This window comes from Salvelinus alpinus, chromosome 11 (assembly GCF_045679555.1).
Source record: "Salvelinus alpinus chromosome 11, SLU_Salpinus.1, whole genome shotgun sequence".
In the NCBI taxonomy this organism is placed as follows: Eukaryota; Metazoa; Chordata; class Actinopteri; order Salmoniformes; family Salmonidae; genus Salvelinus; species Salvelinus alpinus.
Window position 1 is genome coordinate 67,343,228 of NC_092096.1, and position 19,414 is coordinate 67,362,641.

A 19,414-nucleotide genomic window follows, 5' to 3' on the forward strand; every position below is an offset into this window, starting at 1 on the left:
CAGCCCCTCCACTCAGCCCCTCCACTCAGCCCCTCCTCTCAGCGCCTCGACTCAGCCCCTCCACTCAGCCCCTCCACTCAGCGCCTCCACTCAGCCCCTCCACTCAGCGCCTCCACTCAGCCCCTCCACTCAGCCCCTCCACTCAGCGCCTCCACTCAGCCCCTCCACTCAGCGCCTCCACTCAGCCCCTCCACTCAGCGCCTCCACTCAGCCCCTCCTCTCAGCCCCTCCACTCAGCGCCTCCACTCAGCCCCTCCACTCAGCGCCTCCACTCAGCCCCTCCACTCAGCCCCTCCACTCAGCCCCTCCACTCAGCCCCTCCACTCAGCGCCTCCACTCAGCCCCTCAGCTCCACTCTCCTCTCAGTGCTTTCTCCAGGTAGAATAGAACATCATAATGGATATGAATCTCATCTCATTAGAACTAAATCTGGCCTCTCCTACGAGTGTCATTCGGTCTAATAAACGAACATAGTACAAGCCACATAGATTAAAGTCTGCCCCCATGCCCTTTCTCCGAGGGGCCTTTGCACAGAGATACATGAGAATGACATAGTCAAATATGTGAGAAGAGGAGACTGAAGATGTGGCTGAAAGAGAAAAGATAAGATACAATTCATTAAAAAAAATAACCATGTCCACGCATTGTTTTAATGCACCTTTCCTCTCGTGTGTGTGTCTGTGTGTGTGTGTCTGTGTGTGTGTGTCTGTATGTGCGTGTAAGTGTGTGTGTTTGTCTGTGTGTGTCTGTATTTGTGTGTGTCTGCCCGACAGTAGTAGCAGAGTGGGATGCTAAACTAACGCAGGCTGTCTCCTCCTTCTCCTGCACTCAAAAGGGCTGAGGAGACGCTTTCTCATCGCCCCCAGACAGAGAGGAGAGGAACAGATGAGAGAATGAGAGAGAGGAAAGTAGGAAGACAGAGAGGAGAGAGAGACAGAGAGAGAAGAGAGAGGAAGAGAGAGGACGATAGAGAGAGAAGAGACAGGAAGACAGAGAGAGAAGAGACAGGAAGACAGAGATAGAAGAGACAGGAAGACAGAGATAGAAGAGACAGGAAGGCAGAGAGAGAAGAGACAGGAAGACAGAGAGAGAGGAGACAGGAAGACAGAGAGAGAAGAGACAGGAAGACAGAGAGAGAAGAGACAGGAAGACAGAGATAGAAGAGACAGGAAGACAGAGAGAGAGACATGGAAGGAGAATAAAAATGCCCCCAATTCATCATAACAGTGAATTGAAAACCGCTGCAGTGGCAACAAACATAAAAGGATGTCCACCTGGCCTGTTATCATAAGAACAGTTCATCACCACAGACACAGTTTACTCTCATTACCACAAACAAAGAGGGGAAATTAATTGACACCATCTTTGTTGATTAGGCAATTTTCCCGAATGAGAGGGAGAGAGGAAACGAGAGAGGGAGAAAGGCCTCTCTGAATAATGCTGCGTAATTAGACAGTTGTGAGACATGAGGAGATATTTATATATATATATATATATATATATATGTATAGAGACACACAGAGAGAAAGGGAGACAGAGACAGAGAGAGAGAGAGAAAGCGAGAGAGAGAAAGACTACTTTATCACTGACATCAACCCAGAATCTCTCAGAGCATTCACAGTCAGCCCACTGACACCCCTATCAGACCACAGCATAATTACAGTCTACGTGAACAGAGCAAAACTCAATCATGAGCCATCAAAGCCAAAGGAACTGAGTAACATTAAGAAATGCTATAGATGGAAAAAATTTAGTTTGGAAACGTACCAAAAAAACTATTAGGCAACAAATTCAATCCCTCTTAAACAACTTCCTGGAACAAAATGTTGCACTGTAATAGTGAAGGTGCAAACTTAGCAGTAGAAAACCTCCACAGTATATTTGACCTCTCAGCCTCCATATGAAATCAAAAAATCACAAATAGAAAAACAAAGAAAATGAACAACAATGACAAATGGTTTGATGAAGAATGCAAAAATCCTAGAAAGAAATTGAGACACCTGTCACCTGTCCAACCAAAAACAATGACATGATCAAATATACAGACAACAAATTCCAATTGGCTGAAACTGATAATACTAAAACTCTTTAACATCATCCTCAACTCTGGCATCTTCCCCAATATTTGGAACCAAGGACTAATCACCCCAATCCACAAAGTGGAGACAAATTTGACCCCAAAAACTACCGTGGGATATGCGTCAACAGCAACCTTGAGAAAATCCTCTGCATTATCATTAACAGCAGACTCGTACATTTCCTCAGTGAAAACAATGTACTGAGCAAATGTCAAATTGGCTTTTTACCAAATTATCGTACGACAGACCACGTATTCACCCTCCACACCCTAACTGACAAACAAACAAACCAATGCTTTGTTGATCTCAAAAAAGCCTTTGACTTAATTTGGCATGAGGGTCTGCTGTACAAATTGATGGAAAGTGGTGTTGGGGGAAAAACATACGACATTATAAACCCATGTACACAAACAACAAGCGTGCATCTAAAATAGGCAAAAAACGCACACATTTCTTCCCACAGGGCCGTGGGGTGAGACAGGGATGCAGCTTAAGCCCCACCCTCTTCAACATATATATCAACGAATTGGCGAGGGCACTAGAACAGTCTGCAGCACCCGGCCTCACCCTACTAGAATCTGAAGTCAAATGTCTACTGTTTGCTGATGATCTGGTGCTTCTGTCCCCAACCAAGGAGGGCCTACAGCAGCACCTAGATCTTCTGCACAGATTCTGTCAGACCTGGGCCCTGACAGTAAATCTCAGTAAGACAAAAATAATGGTGTTCCAAAAAAGGTCCAGTCGTCAGGACCACAAATTCCATCTAGACACTGTTGCCCTAGAGCACACAAAAAACTATACATACCTCGGCCTAAACATCAGCGCCACAGGTAACTTCCACAAAGCTGTGAATGATCTGAGAGGCTAGAAGGGCATTCTATGCCATCAAAAGGAACATAACATTTGACATGCTAATTAGGATCTGGATAAAAATACTTGAATCAGTCATAGAACCCATTGCCCTTTATGGTTGTGAGGTCTGGGGTCCGCTCACCAACCAAGAATTCACAAAATGGGACAAACACCAAATTGAGAAATTGAAAAATATCCTCAGTACACAACGTAAAACACCCAATAATGCATGCAGAGCAGAATTAGGCTGATACCCGCTAATGATCAAAATCCAGAAAAGAGACGCTAAATTCTACAACCACTTAAAAGGAAGCGATTCCCAAACTTTCCATAACAAAGCCATCACCTACAGAGAGATTAATCTGGATAAGAGTCCCCTAAGCAAACTGGTCCTGGGGCTCTGTTCACAAACACAAACACACCCCACAGAGCCCCAGGACAGCAACACAGACCCAACCAAATCATGAGAAAACAAAAAGATTTCCAATGTGTCAAGTAATTAACAAAAAAACAGAGCAAACTAGAATGCTATTTGGCCCTAAACAGAGAGTATACAGTGGCAGAATTCCTGACCACTGTGACTGACCCAAACTTAAGGAAAACTTTGACTATGTATAGAGTCAGTGAGCATTGCCTTGCTATTGAGAAAGGCCACCATAAGCATACCTGGCTCTCAAGAGAAGACAGACTATGTGCACACTGCCCACAATATGAGGTGGAAACTGAGCTGCACTTCCTAACCTCCTGCCAAATGTATGACCATATTAGAGACACATATTTCCCTCAGATTACACAGACCCACAAATAATTTAAAAACAAATCCAATTTTGATCAACTCTCATATCTATTGGGTGAAATACCACAGTGTGCCATCACAGCAGCAAGATTTGTGACCTGTTGCCACAAGAAAAGGGCAACCAGTGAAGAACAAACACCATTGTAAATACAACCTATATTTATGTTTACTTATTTTGTATTTAAACTATTTTCACAACATTACAACACTGTATATACACATAACATGATATCTGAAACATATTTATTATTTGGGAACATTTGTGAGTGTAATGTTTACCGTTCATTTTGATTGTTTATTTCACTTTTGTTAATTATCTATTTCACTTGCTTTGGCAATGTAAACATACGTTTCCCTTAAATTGAATTGAATTGAGAGAGGGAGTATTTAGACATGGCAGTAGTTATCAAGACTGGAAGAAGCGAGAGAGAAACAAAAGCCACTATCGCAACAACAGAGTTCTTAAATACTCTGAGTGATCTGACTGGATGACGGGTGATGGAAGCTTTACTCAAGGTCCTACTTCCATTTACAACAGTGTGCATTGAGCTGTGAATGCAGCCTCTCTCTCTCCATCTCTCTCTCCATCTCTCTCTTCCCCATTGTAGTGCTACATTGAACTCTGCTACAAAGTACCTGGGCAACTTCATCTGAAGAGTGGTCAATTGCCCTCATGGATAATTTACAGAGTTGCAAACGAGGACAGCTCTGTATGAAGTGTGTGTGTGTGTGTGTGTGTGTGTGTGTGTGTGTGTGTGTGTGTGTGTGTGTGTGTGTGTGTGTGTGTGTGTGTGTGTGTGTGTGTGTGTGTGTGTGTGTGTGTGTGTGTGTGTGTGTGTGTGTGTGTGTGTGTGTACATGTGTCTTCGTAGCTGTTTGTGATTGGTTCTGCATGCCTATACTGTACTTGTCTGCGTCATTGTGTGTGTGTGTGTGTGTGTGTGTGTGTGTGTGTGTGTGTGTGTGTGTGTGTGTGTGTGTGTGTGTTTGTGTTTGTGTTTGTGTGTGTGTGTGTGTGTGTGTGTGTGTGTGTGTGTGTGTGTGTGTGTGTGTGTGTGTGTGTGTGTGTGTGTGTGTCGCCCATCTAATGGCCCCCATTCCTCTCAACAGCCAATTACAGATATGGCTGTTAGGATCCGGCACCGCTGCTAGTTACCTTGCCAGTATGTGCTGTGGCCTCCTGCCCTGTCCAATTAAATCACCAGGGATGGAGGGAGGGGCGGAAGAAGGGGTGGAGGGAGGGGCGGAAGAAGGGGTGGAGGGAGGTGAAGGAACATTCTGGCATGAGAGATAAAAATGACTCTCCCAATTACAACAGCCGAGAGCCGCGGGGCACTGATGATGCAGAGAGAGGAGAATAGTTAGTGTTAGGGTTAGAGAGAGCACCGGGCGGTGCAATGATGATGCAGAGAGAGGAGAATAGTTAGGGTTAGGGTTAGAGAGAGCACCGGGCGGTGCAATGATGATGCAGAGAGAGGGTTAGAGAGAGCACCGTGGGGAGCAATGATGATGCAGAGAGAGGGTTAGAGAGAGCACCGGGAGGAGCAATGATGATGCAGAGAGATGGTTAAGGTTAGAGAGAGCACCGGGCGGAGCAATGATGATGCAGAGAGACGATTAAGGTTAGAGAGAGCACCGGGCGGAGCAATGATGTGGCTTGTAGGGAGAGCTGGTATCTTAAAAAATTGTCTATGACATAATGCATGCAACACAGCTTTGATGACACCCCTGTCACAAAAACGAATGGTTTTGACCATAATACAACATGATGGTTTACTAATACAACATGATGGTTTACTATCACAACATGATGGTTTACTAACACGACATGATGGTTTACTAACACGACATGATGGTTTACTAATACAACATGATGGTTTACTAATACGACATGATGGTTTACTAATACAACATGATGGTTTACTAACACAACATGATGGTTTACTAACACGACATGATGGTTTACTAACACGACATGATGGTTTACTAACACAACATGATGGTTTACTAACACGACATGATGTTTTACTAATACACCTTGATGGTTTACTAAGACAACATGATGGTTTACTAATACAACATGATGGTTTACTAACACACCTTGATGGTTTACTAAGACAACATGATGGTTTACTAATACAACATGATGGTTTACTAACACGACATGATGGTTTACTAAACCAACATGATAGTTTACTAACAAGACATGATGGTTTACTAACACAACACAATGGTTTACTAACACAACACGATGGTTTACTAACACAACATGATGGTTTACTAACACGACATGATGGTTTACTAATACAACATGATGGTTTACTAATACAACATGATGGTTTACTAACACAACATGATGGTTTACTAACACAACACAATGGTTTACTAACAAAACATGATGGTTTACTAACACGACGTGATGGTTTACTAACACGACATGATGGTTTACTAATACAACATGATGGTTTACTAACACGACATGATGGTTTACTAACACGACATGATGGTTTACTAACAAAACATGATGGTTTACTAATACGACATGATGGTTTACTAATACAACATGATGGTTTACTAACACGACATGACGGTTTACTAATACAACATGATGGTTTACTAACACGACATGATGGTTTACTATAATAGACCAACTATAGTAAACATCGATCAAGTGCACAAGGCTACATGCGTGCAAAAATAACGTTCACTGAATAAAAAAATTATAATAATCCCCCTACACACACACACACACACACACACACACACACACACACACACACACACACACACACACACACACACACACACACACACACACACACACACACACACACACACACACACACACACACACACACGTGTTACTGTCAAGTTCAAGACAACAAAAGCAATATTTTGGGGCTACACTGTACATTATTACATTGTACACTTTCTGCCTGTGGACATCTGTTCTACAATGTGCCAGCAGAGCATGAGACCCATTGTTGGCATAACTGATCTCTTTCAGTCAGAATATACCTGGCACACCCCTTTTATCCACTGTATTGAAAAAGTGAGAAATAGGGCGTGTGTGTGGTGTTCCTTTCACCTCTATAGTGGCATCCATCTTAAACCAGGCCCAGCTCCACTTGATCCCTGAATCCACTTGTTTAACAAGCAACGCCTCATTTACACCTAATTCTCTCATTCTGAAAATGAACCACATACTGTAGAGGGAAAACATTAGTTCATAGATAGTAGTTAGTTTGTTAGCTAGTTAACTAGTTAACATTTCACACAGATTGCCAGGGTCCAGTAAGCAACTAACGCGTTACCAGTTAATAATATAGCGAATTGGTAAGGTTAGTAAAGTTAGCTCATCTGATGTTGTAATGTTAGCTAGCTAACGTTAGCTCTCTGACTTTATTAGCCAGCTAATTTTCACACCATAAACTCAATTATTTGATCAGTTATGTTGGCTAATGTTGCTCAACATTTCTCTGGTTAGCTAACGGAGAATTCGATCCAGCTAGCAAGATACTTAACCATGCTAACAATAATTGTTTCATCACACTTTCTCCCTCAACTCCAACTTTCCAAATGCCAGCTGTTTTTCGGTTACTGCTCATGCAGAACATCATCTCACCCCTGTGAAAAGGTGTTCAAGTCAAAACTGTAACTGGGCCACTCGGGGAACATTCACTGTCTTCTTGGTAAGCAACTCCAGTGTAGATTTGTTTTAGGTGAATTCATCTCCCAGAGTCTGGTGGAAAAGCAGACTGAACCACATTTTTGAACCAGGATTTTGCCTGTGCTTCACTTCTCACGCTCCTCTCTCCCCGGTCCTTAACGATGACAAGCATACCCATAACATGTTGCAGCCACCACTATGCATGAATATATGGAGATTAGTACTCAGTAATGTGTTGTATTGGATTTGCCCCAAATATAACACTTTACATTCAGGACAAAAACTGTATTGCTTTGCCACATTATTTGCGATTTTACTTTAGTGCCTCGTAGCAAACAGGATGCATGTTTTGGAATATTTGTATTCTGTACAGTCTTTCTTTTCACTCCGTCATTTAGGTTAGTATTGTGGAGTAACTACAATGTTGTTGATCCATCCTCAGTTTTCTCCTATCACAGCCATTAAACTCTGTAATTGTTTTAAAGCCACCATTGGCATCATGGTGAAATCCCTGAGTGGTTTCCTTCCTCTCCAGCAGCTGAGTTAGGAAGGACGGCTGTATCTTTGTACTGACTGGGTGTCTTGATACACCATCCAAAGTGTAATTAATAACTTCATCATGCTCAAAGGGATATTCAATGTCTGCTTCTTTTTGATGATTTTTTTTTAACACATCTACCAATAGGTGCCCTTCTTTGTGAAGCGTTGGAATACCTCTCTGGTCACTATTACTGCAGAGTCCATGCAACTTAAATTGCTTGTTAACTTGTTATGGCTGCAGGGGGCGTATTGAAAAACTGGAAAATATGTGCCAATTTTCAAACGGCCTCTTAATCAATTTTTGCTCTTACAATATGCATATTATTATTACTATTGGATAGAAAACAGTCTCTAGTTTCTAAAACCGTTTTAATTATTTCTCTAAGTGGAACAGAACTATTTTTACAGCCCATTTCCTATCCGGAAGTGAGATTTCCAAAATCGATGTCGCTCTTCAAGACCTTGTCTATAAAAGGGCATGTCACTTAGGACTGTAGAAACACGTCATACGCCTTCCTCTGGGTGTCATGCGGAAGTGAGAGCAGAAATTACTTGATTATCTCGTCCTGGGATTGAACACAACCTCTTGGAGTGAGACTTGCGCACTTAATTTTTTTTTCTGGGCGCGAAGTAGGACCTGGACTTGGCTCCTGGAAAACACTCGTTAAAGGTGAATATGATCTCTGGCTTCGATTTTATTTGATACATGTCACAATATCATCCTAAAGTATGTTTTTTCAATATAGTTTCATTATATTATTGAAATGTATTCTGGACTTTAGACGTGATGCGACGCAAGAATTGGTTCAAGAACGAGAGGTTAGCAACGCACGGCCAGTGTGCTTGCTAATTCAAGAGGGAAATCGTTCGTTCTGGATCGAAATAAAGACGTTTCTGAACAAAGGACCCCTTGGAGAACATTCTGATGGAAGATCAACAAAGATAAGGACCCAATTTGGGATGCTTTTTCATATATCTGTCGAACTGTGCTATGCTACCGTTTGACTAGAATCAATGCTGCTGTGTGCTAGCTATTGTAGTAAGCTAATATAACGATATATTGTGTTTTCGCTGTAAAACACTTCAAAAATCGGAAATATTGGCTCTATTCACAAGATCTTTGTCTTTCTTTAGCTATCCACCATATATTGTTCTGAAATGTTTTATGATGTGTAATTAGTAGTTGACGTTGGTGTCTGTATTTTCTCTGGCTACTGCCGTGCGATTTCTGACTGTAGCTATGATGGTAGCAGTAATGTAAAACTGATTTATAGCTAAAATATGCACATTTTTTGAACAAAACATAGATTTATTGTGTAACATGTTATAGGACTGTCATCTGAGGTAGTTTTTTCTAGGTTATTTAGGTTGGTTCTAGGTTAGTTAGGTTGGCTTGTGCATGCTACTTGCATCCTACTTGTGCTGTGAAAAATGTCTGTCCTCCTTTTTTATTTGGTGGTGAGCTAACATAAATATATGTGGTGTTTTCTCTGTAAAACATTTAAAAAATCGGACATGTTGGCTGGATTGACAAGATGTTTATCTTTCAAATGCTGTATTGGACTTGTTAATGTGTGAAAGTTAAATACTGTATTTTAAAAAAATCGATTTTGAATTTCGCGCCCTAGACTTGAGCTGGATGTTGTCATAGGTGTACCGGCGACGGGCTGCAGCCATAACAGGGTTTAATAAGAAAATGTTCACTCCTGAACTTATTTAGGCTTGTCATAACAAAAGGGTTGAATACATATTGACTCAAGACATTTTCAGCTTTCCTTTTTTCATTCATTTGTGAACATTTCGAAAAACATTATGGGGTATTGTGTGTAGGCCAGTGACCAAAAAAAGATCTAAATGTAATCGATTTTAAATTCAGAATGTAACACAATTTTTTGGGGGAAAAAGTCAAGGGGTGTGAATATTTTCTGAAGGCACAGTAACTTCAACCCCATAACCGGTGAACTCTACAACATTAAATCCATATCATCATACCGCATTACAATACCAACTCCTATTATCTGTAATAAAAAACAAAACAGCAACCTTTAACCTCCTACCTCTTCGATGCCTCCACGTCAGTGTCCACTGAGAACGACTTAAGGTCAACGGCCAGCAGAGCAATTCACCCAAACTTCCATTTCCATGAAGTCACTTCGGCCCTTCTCAAAGCATGCTGGGTAAGCGACAGAACACTCCCCGGGATAAAAGCTATTGTTCTAACCACTTAAGAAGGAGGGAAAGAAAGAGGGAAAAGTTTGTAAAAGTTTGTAAAACAAACTATAAGTGGATCAATAGAAAGATGGAGAGAGATGGGAGAGAGGGAGAACGAGAGATGGGAGAGAGAAAGAGAGAGAGGGGGAGATGGGAGAGAGATGGGAGAGAGAAAGAGAGAGAGATGGGAGAACGAGAGATGGGAGAGAAAGAGAGAGAGGGAGAGATGGGAGAGAGAAAGCGAGAGAGAGAGAGAGTGAGAACGAGAGATGGGAGAGAGAAAGAGAGAGACAGAGAGATGGGAGAGAGAAAGCGAGATGGGAGACAGATGGGAGAGAGAAGGAGAGAGAGATAGAGAGAGAGATGGGAGAGAGAGAGATGGGAGAGAGAGATAGAGATTGGAGAAAGAAAGAGAGAGAGAGAGAGAGAGACAAGAGAGAGAATGGAGAGAAAGCGATGGGAGTGAGAGAGAGAGAGAGAGAGAGAGAGAGAGAGAGAGAGAGAGAGAGAGAGAGAGAGAGAGAGAGAGAGAGAGAGAGAGAGAGAGAGAGAGAGAGAGAGAGAGAGAGAGAGAGAGATGGGAGAAAAAGAGAGGGAGAGAGAAAGATGGGAGGGAGAGAGAGCGAGATGGGAGAGAGAGATGTAAGACAGAGAGAGAGAGAGAGAGAGAGAGAGAGAGAGAGAGAGAGAGAGAGAGAGAGAGAGAGAGAGAGAGAGAGAGAGAGAGAGAGAGAGAGAGAGAGAGATGGAAGAGAGAGATGTAAGACAGAGAGAGAGAGATGGGAGAGAGAGAGAGAGAGAGAGAGAGAGAGAGAGAGAGAGAGAGAGAGAGAGAGAGAGAGAGAGAGAGAGAGAGAGAGAGAGAGAGAGAGAGGAGGTAAGAACGCAACAGAGGGGGGAGAGAGAGAGAGAGAGGGAGCGATAAAGACAGAGAATGAAAGAGAAATTGAAAGAGCAAGGTAAAAATAGAGATGAATTCAGAGTGATACTAGCAGCTGCCTGACCACCATGGGATGCACTGACCTATAGTTCCTGGCGGTGTGTGAGAAAGGAAACAGAAAGTAGATCTAATGAAGCTAACGATGAATTAAACCTGCTTCCCTCCAGGCTCCAGATTACATATATTCCAATAGCCAGCGTACTTACAACCCGGACAGGGAGACTTATGGACCAACCAGTCTGAGGAATAATCCTCCTAAACAATCACACCAGTACACTATTCAATACAGTAGTTTAACACTCTAAAGGTTTGGTCTGATATCTTTATCTATGACCCATGTAGCCAACCCTTACCAATCACACTAGCGGGAGACCAGTACACTATTAAATACCGTTTTTTAAATGTCAAAAGATTTGACAGACATGAATTTCCTACTAAGAAGCGCAACCTCACCTATTGCAATCAGGGTCAGTTAAACAGTACAATGTTATACTGTGTAAAACGACTAGCATCAATTCCAGTCCCCTATGTTAGGCCCCCTAGCCTAGGCCAAACTTCTACACTTGGGGTTCTGGAGAGACACTCTGCACTAACACACCTGATTTGGACAATCGAGGTTGTAAGCATCCGTTGCTTAGACGAATCAGGTGTTAGCTCTGGGATAGAACAAAAGCCTGCACACATTGCCACCCCCTAGGTCTAGGTAAGAGATGAAACTACCTTGTAGTGGTGAGCTTCGTATAGCACATGCTGTCCATGAGACTCAAATGAGGCGAGCACCAAGCAGACATGAGTAGTAGAGAGGGAGAGAGATGGATGTGGTAGAGCTAAGTAGACATGAGTAGTAGAGAGGGAGAGAGATGGATGTGGTCAGGCTACACACTACAGTGTTTGTCTGTGTCTGTTTTGACTTGCTTTACCTTGGGAAACACAGTGCTTAAAATGACCTTAGAGGACACGTCCATCACACAGTTTACAATCCATGAGAAAGGAGGCGTGGGGGACGTTCCTAACAGCTCGTTCATCATGTTAGATGAAGTACTCCACTCCAGTGAACATGAACATGGCTACATAATACACTCTCACCCTCTCCTTTTTAAAACTTCTTAGGGCTAGGCCACCATTTTTCTCAATTTCTGCCTCAATGACATGCCCAAAGCAAACTGTCTGATGCTCAGGCCCTGAAGACAGGATATGCATATAATTGGTACCATTGGAAAGAAAACACTGTGAAGTTTGTAGAAATGTTAAAATAATGTAGGAGAATATAACACAATAGATATGGTAGGAGACAATCCAAAGAAAAACCAACCAGAATATTATTTGTTTTTGAGAGCCCATGCTCTTACAATAAAAAGTATAGGAGCATACTGAATTCTAGCTCCCAGGATGCAATTCCTATGGCTTCAACGGGGTGTCAGCAGTCTATTGTTCAAGGTTTCAGGCTTGTAACTTCAAAAACAAAGAAGAAATATGAGTTTTAGTACAGGGACACAATCTTGGAAATGTGTGTGCGCGCGCCATGAAGACAGAATGCACCTGCTCAAATCGGTTTCCTATTGAACATACTTCTTTCCATAAGAAATATTATAGTTTAATTACATTTTAGGGTATCTGAGGAGTAAATAGAAACGTATTTTGACTTGTTGATTTTCGGATTCCTTTCTATGCAAGCGGAACAGGTGGATTACTCAAATGGATGGCACCTAAACTAAAATAAAGAAGGATTTTATCTAACAAAACGACACTACATGTTGTAGCTGGGACCCTTTGGATGACAAATCAGAGGAAGAATTCAAAAAGTAAGCGAATATTTAATTGCTATTTGGGAATTTATGAAATCTGTACCGTTGGAAATATATTTTGACGTGGGACGCCGTCCTCAAACAATCGCATGGCATGCTTTCGCTGTAATGGCTACTGTAAATCGGACAGTGCAGTTAGATTAACTAGCGGGACACGCCCAAAAATGCATCTCAAGCAACTCCCTGTTTCTTACTCTTTCACCCATAGGCTTAAACATTCACTCCATCAGCTACCTCTCTTTCTACATCTCTCCCTTCATCCCTCTCTCTCTCTCCCCCTGTCCCTCTCTCCCTCCCTCTCGGACTAGCTAACGCTGTGTTGGTGCATTTGCCACGCTTGGAATTTAGCGTTTAAGCAAAGAAAAATACAATTAATTCCAATTTTCACCCTCCTACTTTCCCTCTCTCTCCTTCACGGAAACATGCTGACACAGAACGATACCCATAGAGAATTAACACAAAGATGTTTGTTTACGCTAATGAAGGAAATAATGAGAGAAAGGGAATGAGAGAGGGCGGAAGGGAGAGAGGGGCGGGGTGGGGACAGAAAGGAGAGAGGGGCGGGGTGGAGAAGGGGGGAGAGGGGCGGGGTGGAGACGGAAGGGAGAGAGGAACGAGGTGGAGAAGGGGTGAGAGGGGCGGGGTGGAGACTAGGTGAGAGGGGCGGGGTGGAGACGGAAGGGAGAGAGGGACGGGGTGGAGACGAGGTGAGAGGGGCAGGTTGGATACGGAAGGGAGAGAGGAACGGGGTGGAGACGGAAGGGAGAGAGGGACGGGGTGGAGACGAGGTGAGAGGGGCAGGTTGGATACGGAAGGGAGAGAGGAACGGGGTGGAGACGGAAGGGAGAGAGGGACGGGGTGGAGACGAGGTGAGAAGGGCGGGGTGGAGACTAGGTGAGAGGGGCGGGGTGGAGAAGGGGTGAGAGGGGCGGGGTGGAGACGGAAGGGAGAGAGGGACGGGGTGGAGACTAGGTGAGAGGGGCGGGGTGGAGACGGAAGGGAGAGAGGGACGGGGTGGAGACGAGGTGAGAGGGGCGGGGTGGAGACTAGGTGAGAGGGGCGGGGTGGAGACGGAAGGGAGAGAGGGACGGGGTGGAGAAGGGGTGAGAGGGGCGGGGTGGAGATGAGGTGAGAGGGGCGGGGTGGAGACGGAAGGGAGAGAGGGACGGGGTGGAGACGAGGTGAGAGGGGCGGGGTGGAGATGGAAGGAAGAGAGGGACGGGGTGGAGACTAGGTGAGAGAGAGGCAGGGTGGAGACTAGGTTAGAAAGGGGCGGGGTGGAGACGGAAGGGAGAGAGGAACGAGGTGGAGAACTGGTGAGAGGGGCGGGGTGGAGACAGAAGGGAGAGAGGGGCGGGGTGGAGACGGAAGGGTGAGAGGAACGAGGTGGAAAACTGGTGAGAGGGGCGGGGTGGAGACAGAAGGGAGAGAGGGGCGGGGTGGAGACGGTAGGGAGAGAGGGACGAGGTGGAGAACTGGTGAGAGGGGCGGGGTGGAGACAGAAGGGAGAGAGGGGCGGGGTGGAGACGGAAGGGTGAGAGGAACGAGGTGGAGAACTGGTGAGAGGGGCGGGGTGGAGACAGAAGGGAGAGGGGCGGGGTGGAGACGGAAGGGTGAGAGGAACGAGGTGGAGAACTGGTGAGAGGGGCGGGGTGGAGACGGAAGGGAGAGAGGGGCGGGGTGGAGACGGAAGGGAGAGAGGGGTGGGGTGGAGACGGAAGGGAGAGAGGGGTGGGGTGGAGACGGAAGGGAGAGAGGGTAGCATGAGTTCTTCCATAGTATCACTAGATCCAACTCATAGTGTTCTGTCATGGAGCGGGTGGAGTAAAGGATTTATATCGTTGGGTTTGGTCTAGAAATGCTCAATTTACATCTAATGACATGAACCAGAAACACACCAACATCCAGGGTTGAAAAACACCAACATCCAGGGTTGAAAGACACCAACATCCAGGGGTCAAAGACACCAACATCCAGGGTTGAAAGACACCAACATCCAGGGGTCAAAGACACCAACATCCAGGGGTCAAAGACACCAACATCCAGGGGTCAAACACACCAACATCCAGGGGTCAAACACACCAACATCCAGGGGTCAAAGACACCAACATCCAGGGGTCAAACACACCAACATCCAGGGGTCAAACACACCAACATCCAGGGGTCAAAGTGCCAAAAATACCGGGACAAGGAATATGGTATCCAGCTACACAGGAAGTAAAATCTCTCCTCTTCTTCAAATCACATGTTGCAATATGCAACCTAGGATAAATAATGTAATACGCTGCCTGCAGTGTGGGAAAAGAAAGAGCATAAAGACAGACGCCCCAGTGGGATGAGAAGCCGTATGTACCTGTTCTGATTTGCAGAGTTTGAATCTGGTTCCCGTCAGGGAGACGTACACTTTGCCTTTGTACCCTCTCAGCTCCATGCTGCCATGTTTGTTGGTGCCACACTTCTGGGGCTTCTGGGAAATGGAGGCAGGGGAGTGTATGGCCGTTTGAAGAGCCTCCATCCACTCCTGACGCTCCCCTGTGTGGGTGGGTTGGTGGGTGAGAGGAAGAACAACATATTAGAATAATATGCACAATACGTCAAAAAATTACCTGATTCCACCAAAAGAAACTCCCACAGGTGGTGAGATAGACAATACAGTTAGTACCATGTTCACTCTATTGAAATTATTCTCTCTCTCTCTTTGCCTCTCTCTCTCTGCCTCTCTTCTGCCTCTCTCTCTGCCTCTCTAGTGGCATATTTAAAGGGGCCTTGGGAGAACTACACACTCACACACACCTAGGCTTGTGCATGTCCACAACACCTGGCAACTGCTCTGATAGAGAGCACATGAGGGACAGAAGAGCGGAGGAAAGAGAGGAACGAGAGAAAAAAGAGAGGAGGGAGAGAAAGGGCTATTAACTTTATTCAAAACGAAGAGCCTAAGAAACAGCACATCACTTGGGGTGCTGAGACAACAGCTGAGACAACTTTCCATAGTTCCTACCAGCAACGTTTCTGTTGTGGATCTTCAGAAAATACTACCAATTCACAAAACAGACCCCCTGTGCAGCCAGACAACTAACTCAAAGATCTTTAAAGCCTGCATGTGTTCATTTTAATTGCATTTTTTAAATCATCACAGTATGTCTAATAAATCACTCTGTGTGTGTGTGTTTATTTCATGGAAATAACTCCACATATATTTTGAATTGCGCATTTACCTGAGCCTCTTTTTGAAATCAGTCTGATCGTCTGGAAGTGTTCGAACCTAACTAGTAGTTGAGAGCCAGAGGGACAGGATGGTAGTTGGGTGCAGGGGGACAGGATGGTAGTTGGGTGCAGGGGGACAGGATGGTAGTTGGGTACCAGAGGGACAGGATGGTAGTTGGGTACCAGGGGGACAGGATGGTAGTTGGGTACCAGGGGGACAGGATGGTAGTTGGGTACCAGGGGGACAGGATGGTAGTTGGGTGCAGGGGGACAGGATGGTAGTTGGGGGACAGGATGGTAGTTGGGTACCAGGGGGACAGGATGGTAGTTGGGTACCAGAGGGACAGGATGGTAGTTGGGTACCAGGGGGACAGGATGGTAGTTGGGTACCAGGGGGACAGGATTGTAGTTGGGTACCAGGGGGACAGGATGGTAGTTGGGTACCAGGGGGACAGGATGGTAGTTGGGTACCAGGGGGACAGGATGGTAGTTGGGTACCAGGGGGACAGGATGGTAGTTGGGTGCCAGGGGGACAGGATGGTAGTTGGGTGCCAGGGGGACAGGATGGTAGTTGGGTACCAGGGGGGCAGGATGGTAGTTGGGGGACAGGATGGTAGTTGGGTACCAGGGGGACAGGATGGTAGTTGGGGGACAGGATGGTAGTTGGGTACCAGGGGGACAGGATGGTAGTTGGGTACCAGGGGGACAGGATGGTAGTTGGGTACCAGGGGGACAGGATGGTAGTTGGGTACCAGGGGGACAGGATGGTAGTTGGGTACCAGGGGGACAGGATGGTAGTTGGGTACCAGGGGGACAGGATGGTAGTTGGGTACCAGGGGTACAGGATGGTAGTTGGAGGAATTAGAAGGTTTCAGAAGAGTCACTCTGCTTCTGTTAGTTAGGTAGCTCTCTTCTCAAGTTGTTCTACACTAAAACTAAAACATATGAGCACAGACAAAGATGCTATCTCTCTATCAATTACACACACGCACACGCACACGCACACACACACACACACACACACACACACACACACACACACACACACACACACACACACACACACACACACACACACACACACACACACACACACACACACACACACACACACACACACACACACACACACACACACACACACACACACACACACACACACACACACACACACACACACACACACACCAACACTGTCCTTCGGTCCTAGCTGTACTCATTGATCTGACCAAGGACAAGAAGTTCCTGTGTCTGTGTATAGGAAAGTACCTCTCAAACCTCCTGACCCTTCCTGCCCAGCCCAACACCCAGCTCCAACCTCCTGACCCCTTCCTGCCCAGCCCAACACCCAGCTCCAACCTCCTGACCCCTTCCTGCCCAGCCCAACACCCAGCTCCAGCTTCCTGACCCCTTCCTGCCCAGCCCAACACCCAGCTCCAACCTCCTGACCACTTCCTGCCCAGCCCAACACCGAGCTCCAACCTCCTGACCCCTTCCTGCCCAGCCCAACACCCAACTCCATCCTCCTGACCCCTTCACGCCCAGCCCAACACCCAACCCATCTACACAACCCCAGCCCAACACCCAGCTCCAACCTCCTGACCCTTCCTGCCCAGCCCAACACCCAGCTCCAACCTCCTGACCCCTTCCTGCCCAGCCCAACACCCAGCTCCAACCTCCTGACCCCTTCCTGCCCAGCCCAACACCCAGCTCCATCCTCCTGACCCCTTCACGCCCAGCCCAACACCCAACCCATCTACACAACCCCAGCCCAACACCCAGCTCCAACCTCCTGACCCTTCCTGCCCAGCCCAACACCCAGCTCCAACCTCCTGACCCCTTCCTGCCCAGCCCAACACCCAGCTCCAACCTCCTGACCCCTTCCTGCCCAGCCCAACACCCAGCTCCAGCTTCCTGACCCCTTCCTGCCCAGCCCAACACCCAGCTCCAACCTCCTGACCCCTTCCTGCCCAGCCCAACACCCAGCTCCATCCTCCTGACCCCTTCACGCCCAGCCCAACACCCAGCTCCAGCTTCCTGACCCCTTCCTGCCCAGCCCAACACCCAGCCCATCTACACAACCCCAGCCCAACCTGGCTCGGCCAAACCATCCGCTACCCTATGAATTCACAAAGAGCCTGGATTAATAAACCATAAAGCCTTTAATAATTCACAGCTCTTCACATCACCAGTCTGTACTGTTCCTCCCTGATTCTGTAGTCCTATTACCTGTCTGTCTGGGAGACACTCTTATTTTCCTGTTCATTTATTCAGGACCGTCCTTCCTTCCTCTCCTCTATCTGCCCTGCCTCGTCACTCCAAGGGAGGGGGATGAAAGAGGGAGACAGAGAGAGAGCGGAAGTGAGAGAGGGAGAGACAAAGAGGGAGGGAGAGGGGAAGAGAAGAAGGGATGAGCGAAGGAGAGCGGGGAGGGGGAGAGAAGGAGGGATGTAGAGAGGGAGGGAGGGAGAGATAGAAAGAGGTGAGGGAGGGGAGAAGAAAGAGAGGAATATAGAGGGGGATGAGGGAGAGATGAAAGGATGGTGGGAGGGAGGGAGGGATAAAGGGAGAGACAACAGGGACGGAATCAGGTGAAGAGAGCAAACAGGGACAGAATCAGGTACAAGAGAGACAACAGGATCAGGTGGAAGAGAGACAACAGGGACAGAATCAGGTACAAGAGAGACAACAGGATCAGAATCAGGTGGAAGAGAGACAACAGGATCAGGATCAGGTGGAAGAGAGACGACAGGGACAGGATCAGGTGGAGGAGAGACAGCAGGGACAGGATAAGGTGGAAGATAGTCGACAGGGACAGGATCAGGTAGAAGAGAGACGACAGGGACAGGGACAGGTAGAAGAGAGACGACAGGGACAGGATCAGGTAGAAGAGAGACAACAGGGACAGGATCAGGTAGAAGAGAGACGACAGGGACAGGATCAGGTAGAAGAGAGACGACAGGGACAGGATCAGGTAGAAGAGAGACGGCAGGGACAGGATCAGGTGGAAGAGAGACGCCAGGGACAGGGAGAGGTGGAAGAGAGACGACAGGGACAGGATCAGGTGGAAAAGAGACGCCAGGGACAGGATCAGGTGGAAAGTTGGAGATGAAGAATAGTAGGAAGGGTTAGGGTAGAAAGTATTGATTATCAACGTGTGAGAGAGAATGGGAATGAATTCTAGCTATGAAGAGTTTAATTCCTGGCCATCAGGGTAAGAACAGAGAGAAACGCGTTCTTAAGGACGCAATGGCTTTGGAAAGTTCAGATCGAAATATGTAATGTAGAAAGAAACTTCCCATGTCTGCTCTGGTCG

The 19,414-nt window shown here is 46.2% G+C and overlaps 1 protein-coding gene across 1 annotated transcript in view; it reads right to left on the reverse strand.

Annotated features, from left to right (window-relative positions):
• The window catches only part of arap2 (ArfGAP with RhoGAP domain, ankyrin repeat and PH domain 2), a 199,645-nt gene that overhangs the window by 137,342 nt on the left and 42,889 nt on the right, over positions 1-19,414 (reverse strand). The window contains exon 9 of the mRNA XM_071334049.1: positions 15,245-15,423. Coding sequence (XP_071190150.1) covers positions 15,245-15,423 — 179 coding nt within the window. The remainder of the gene's footprint in view (positions 1-15,244; positions 15,424-19,414) is intronic.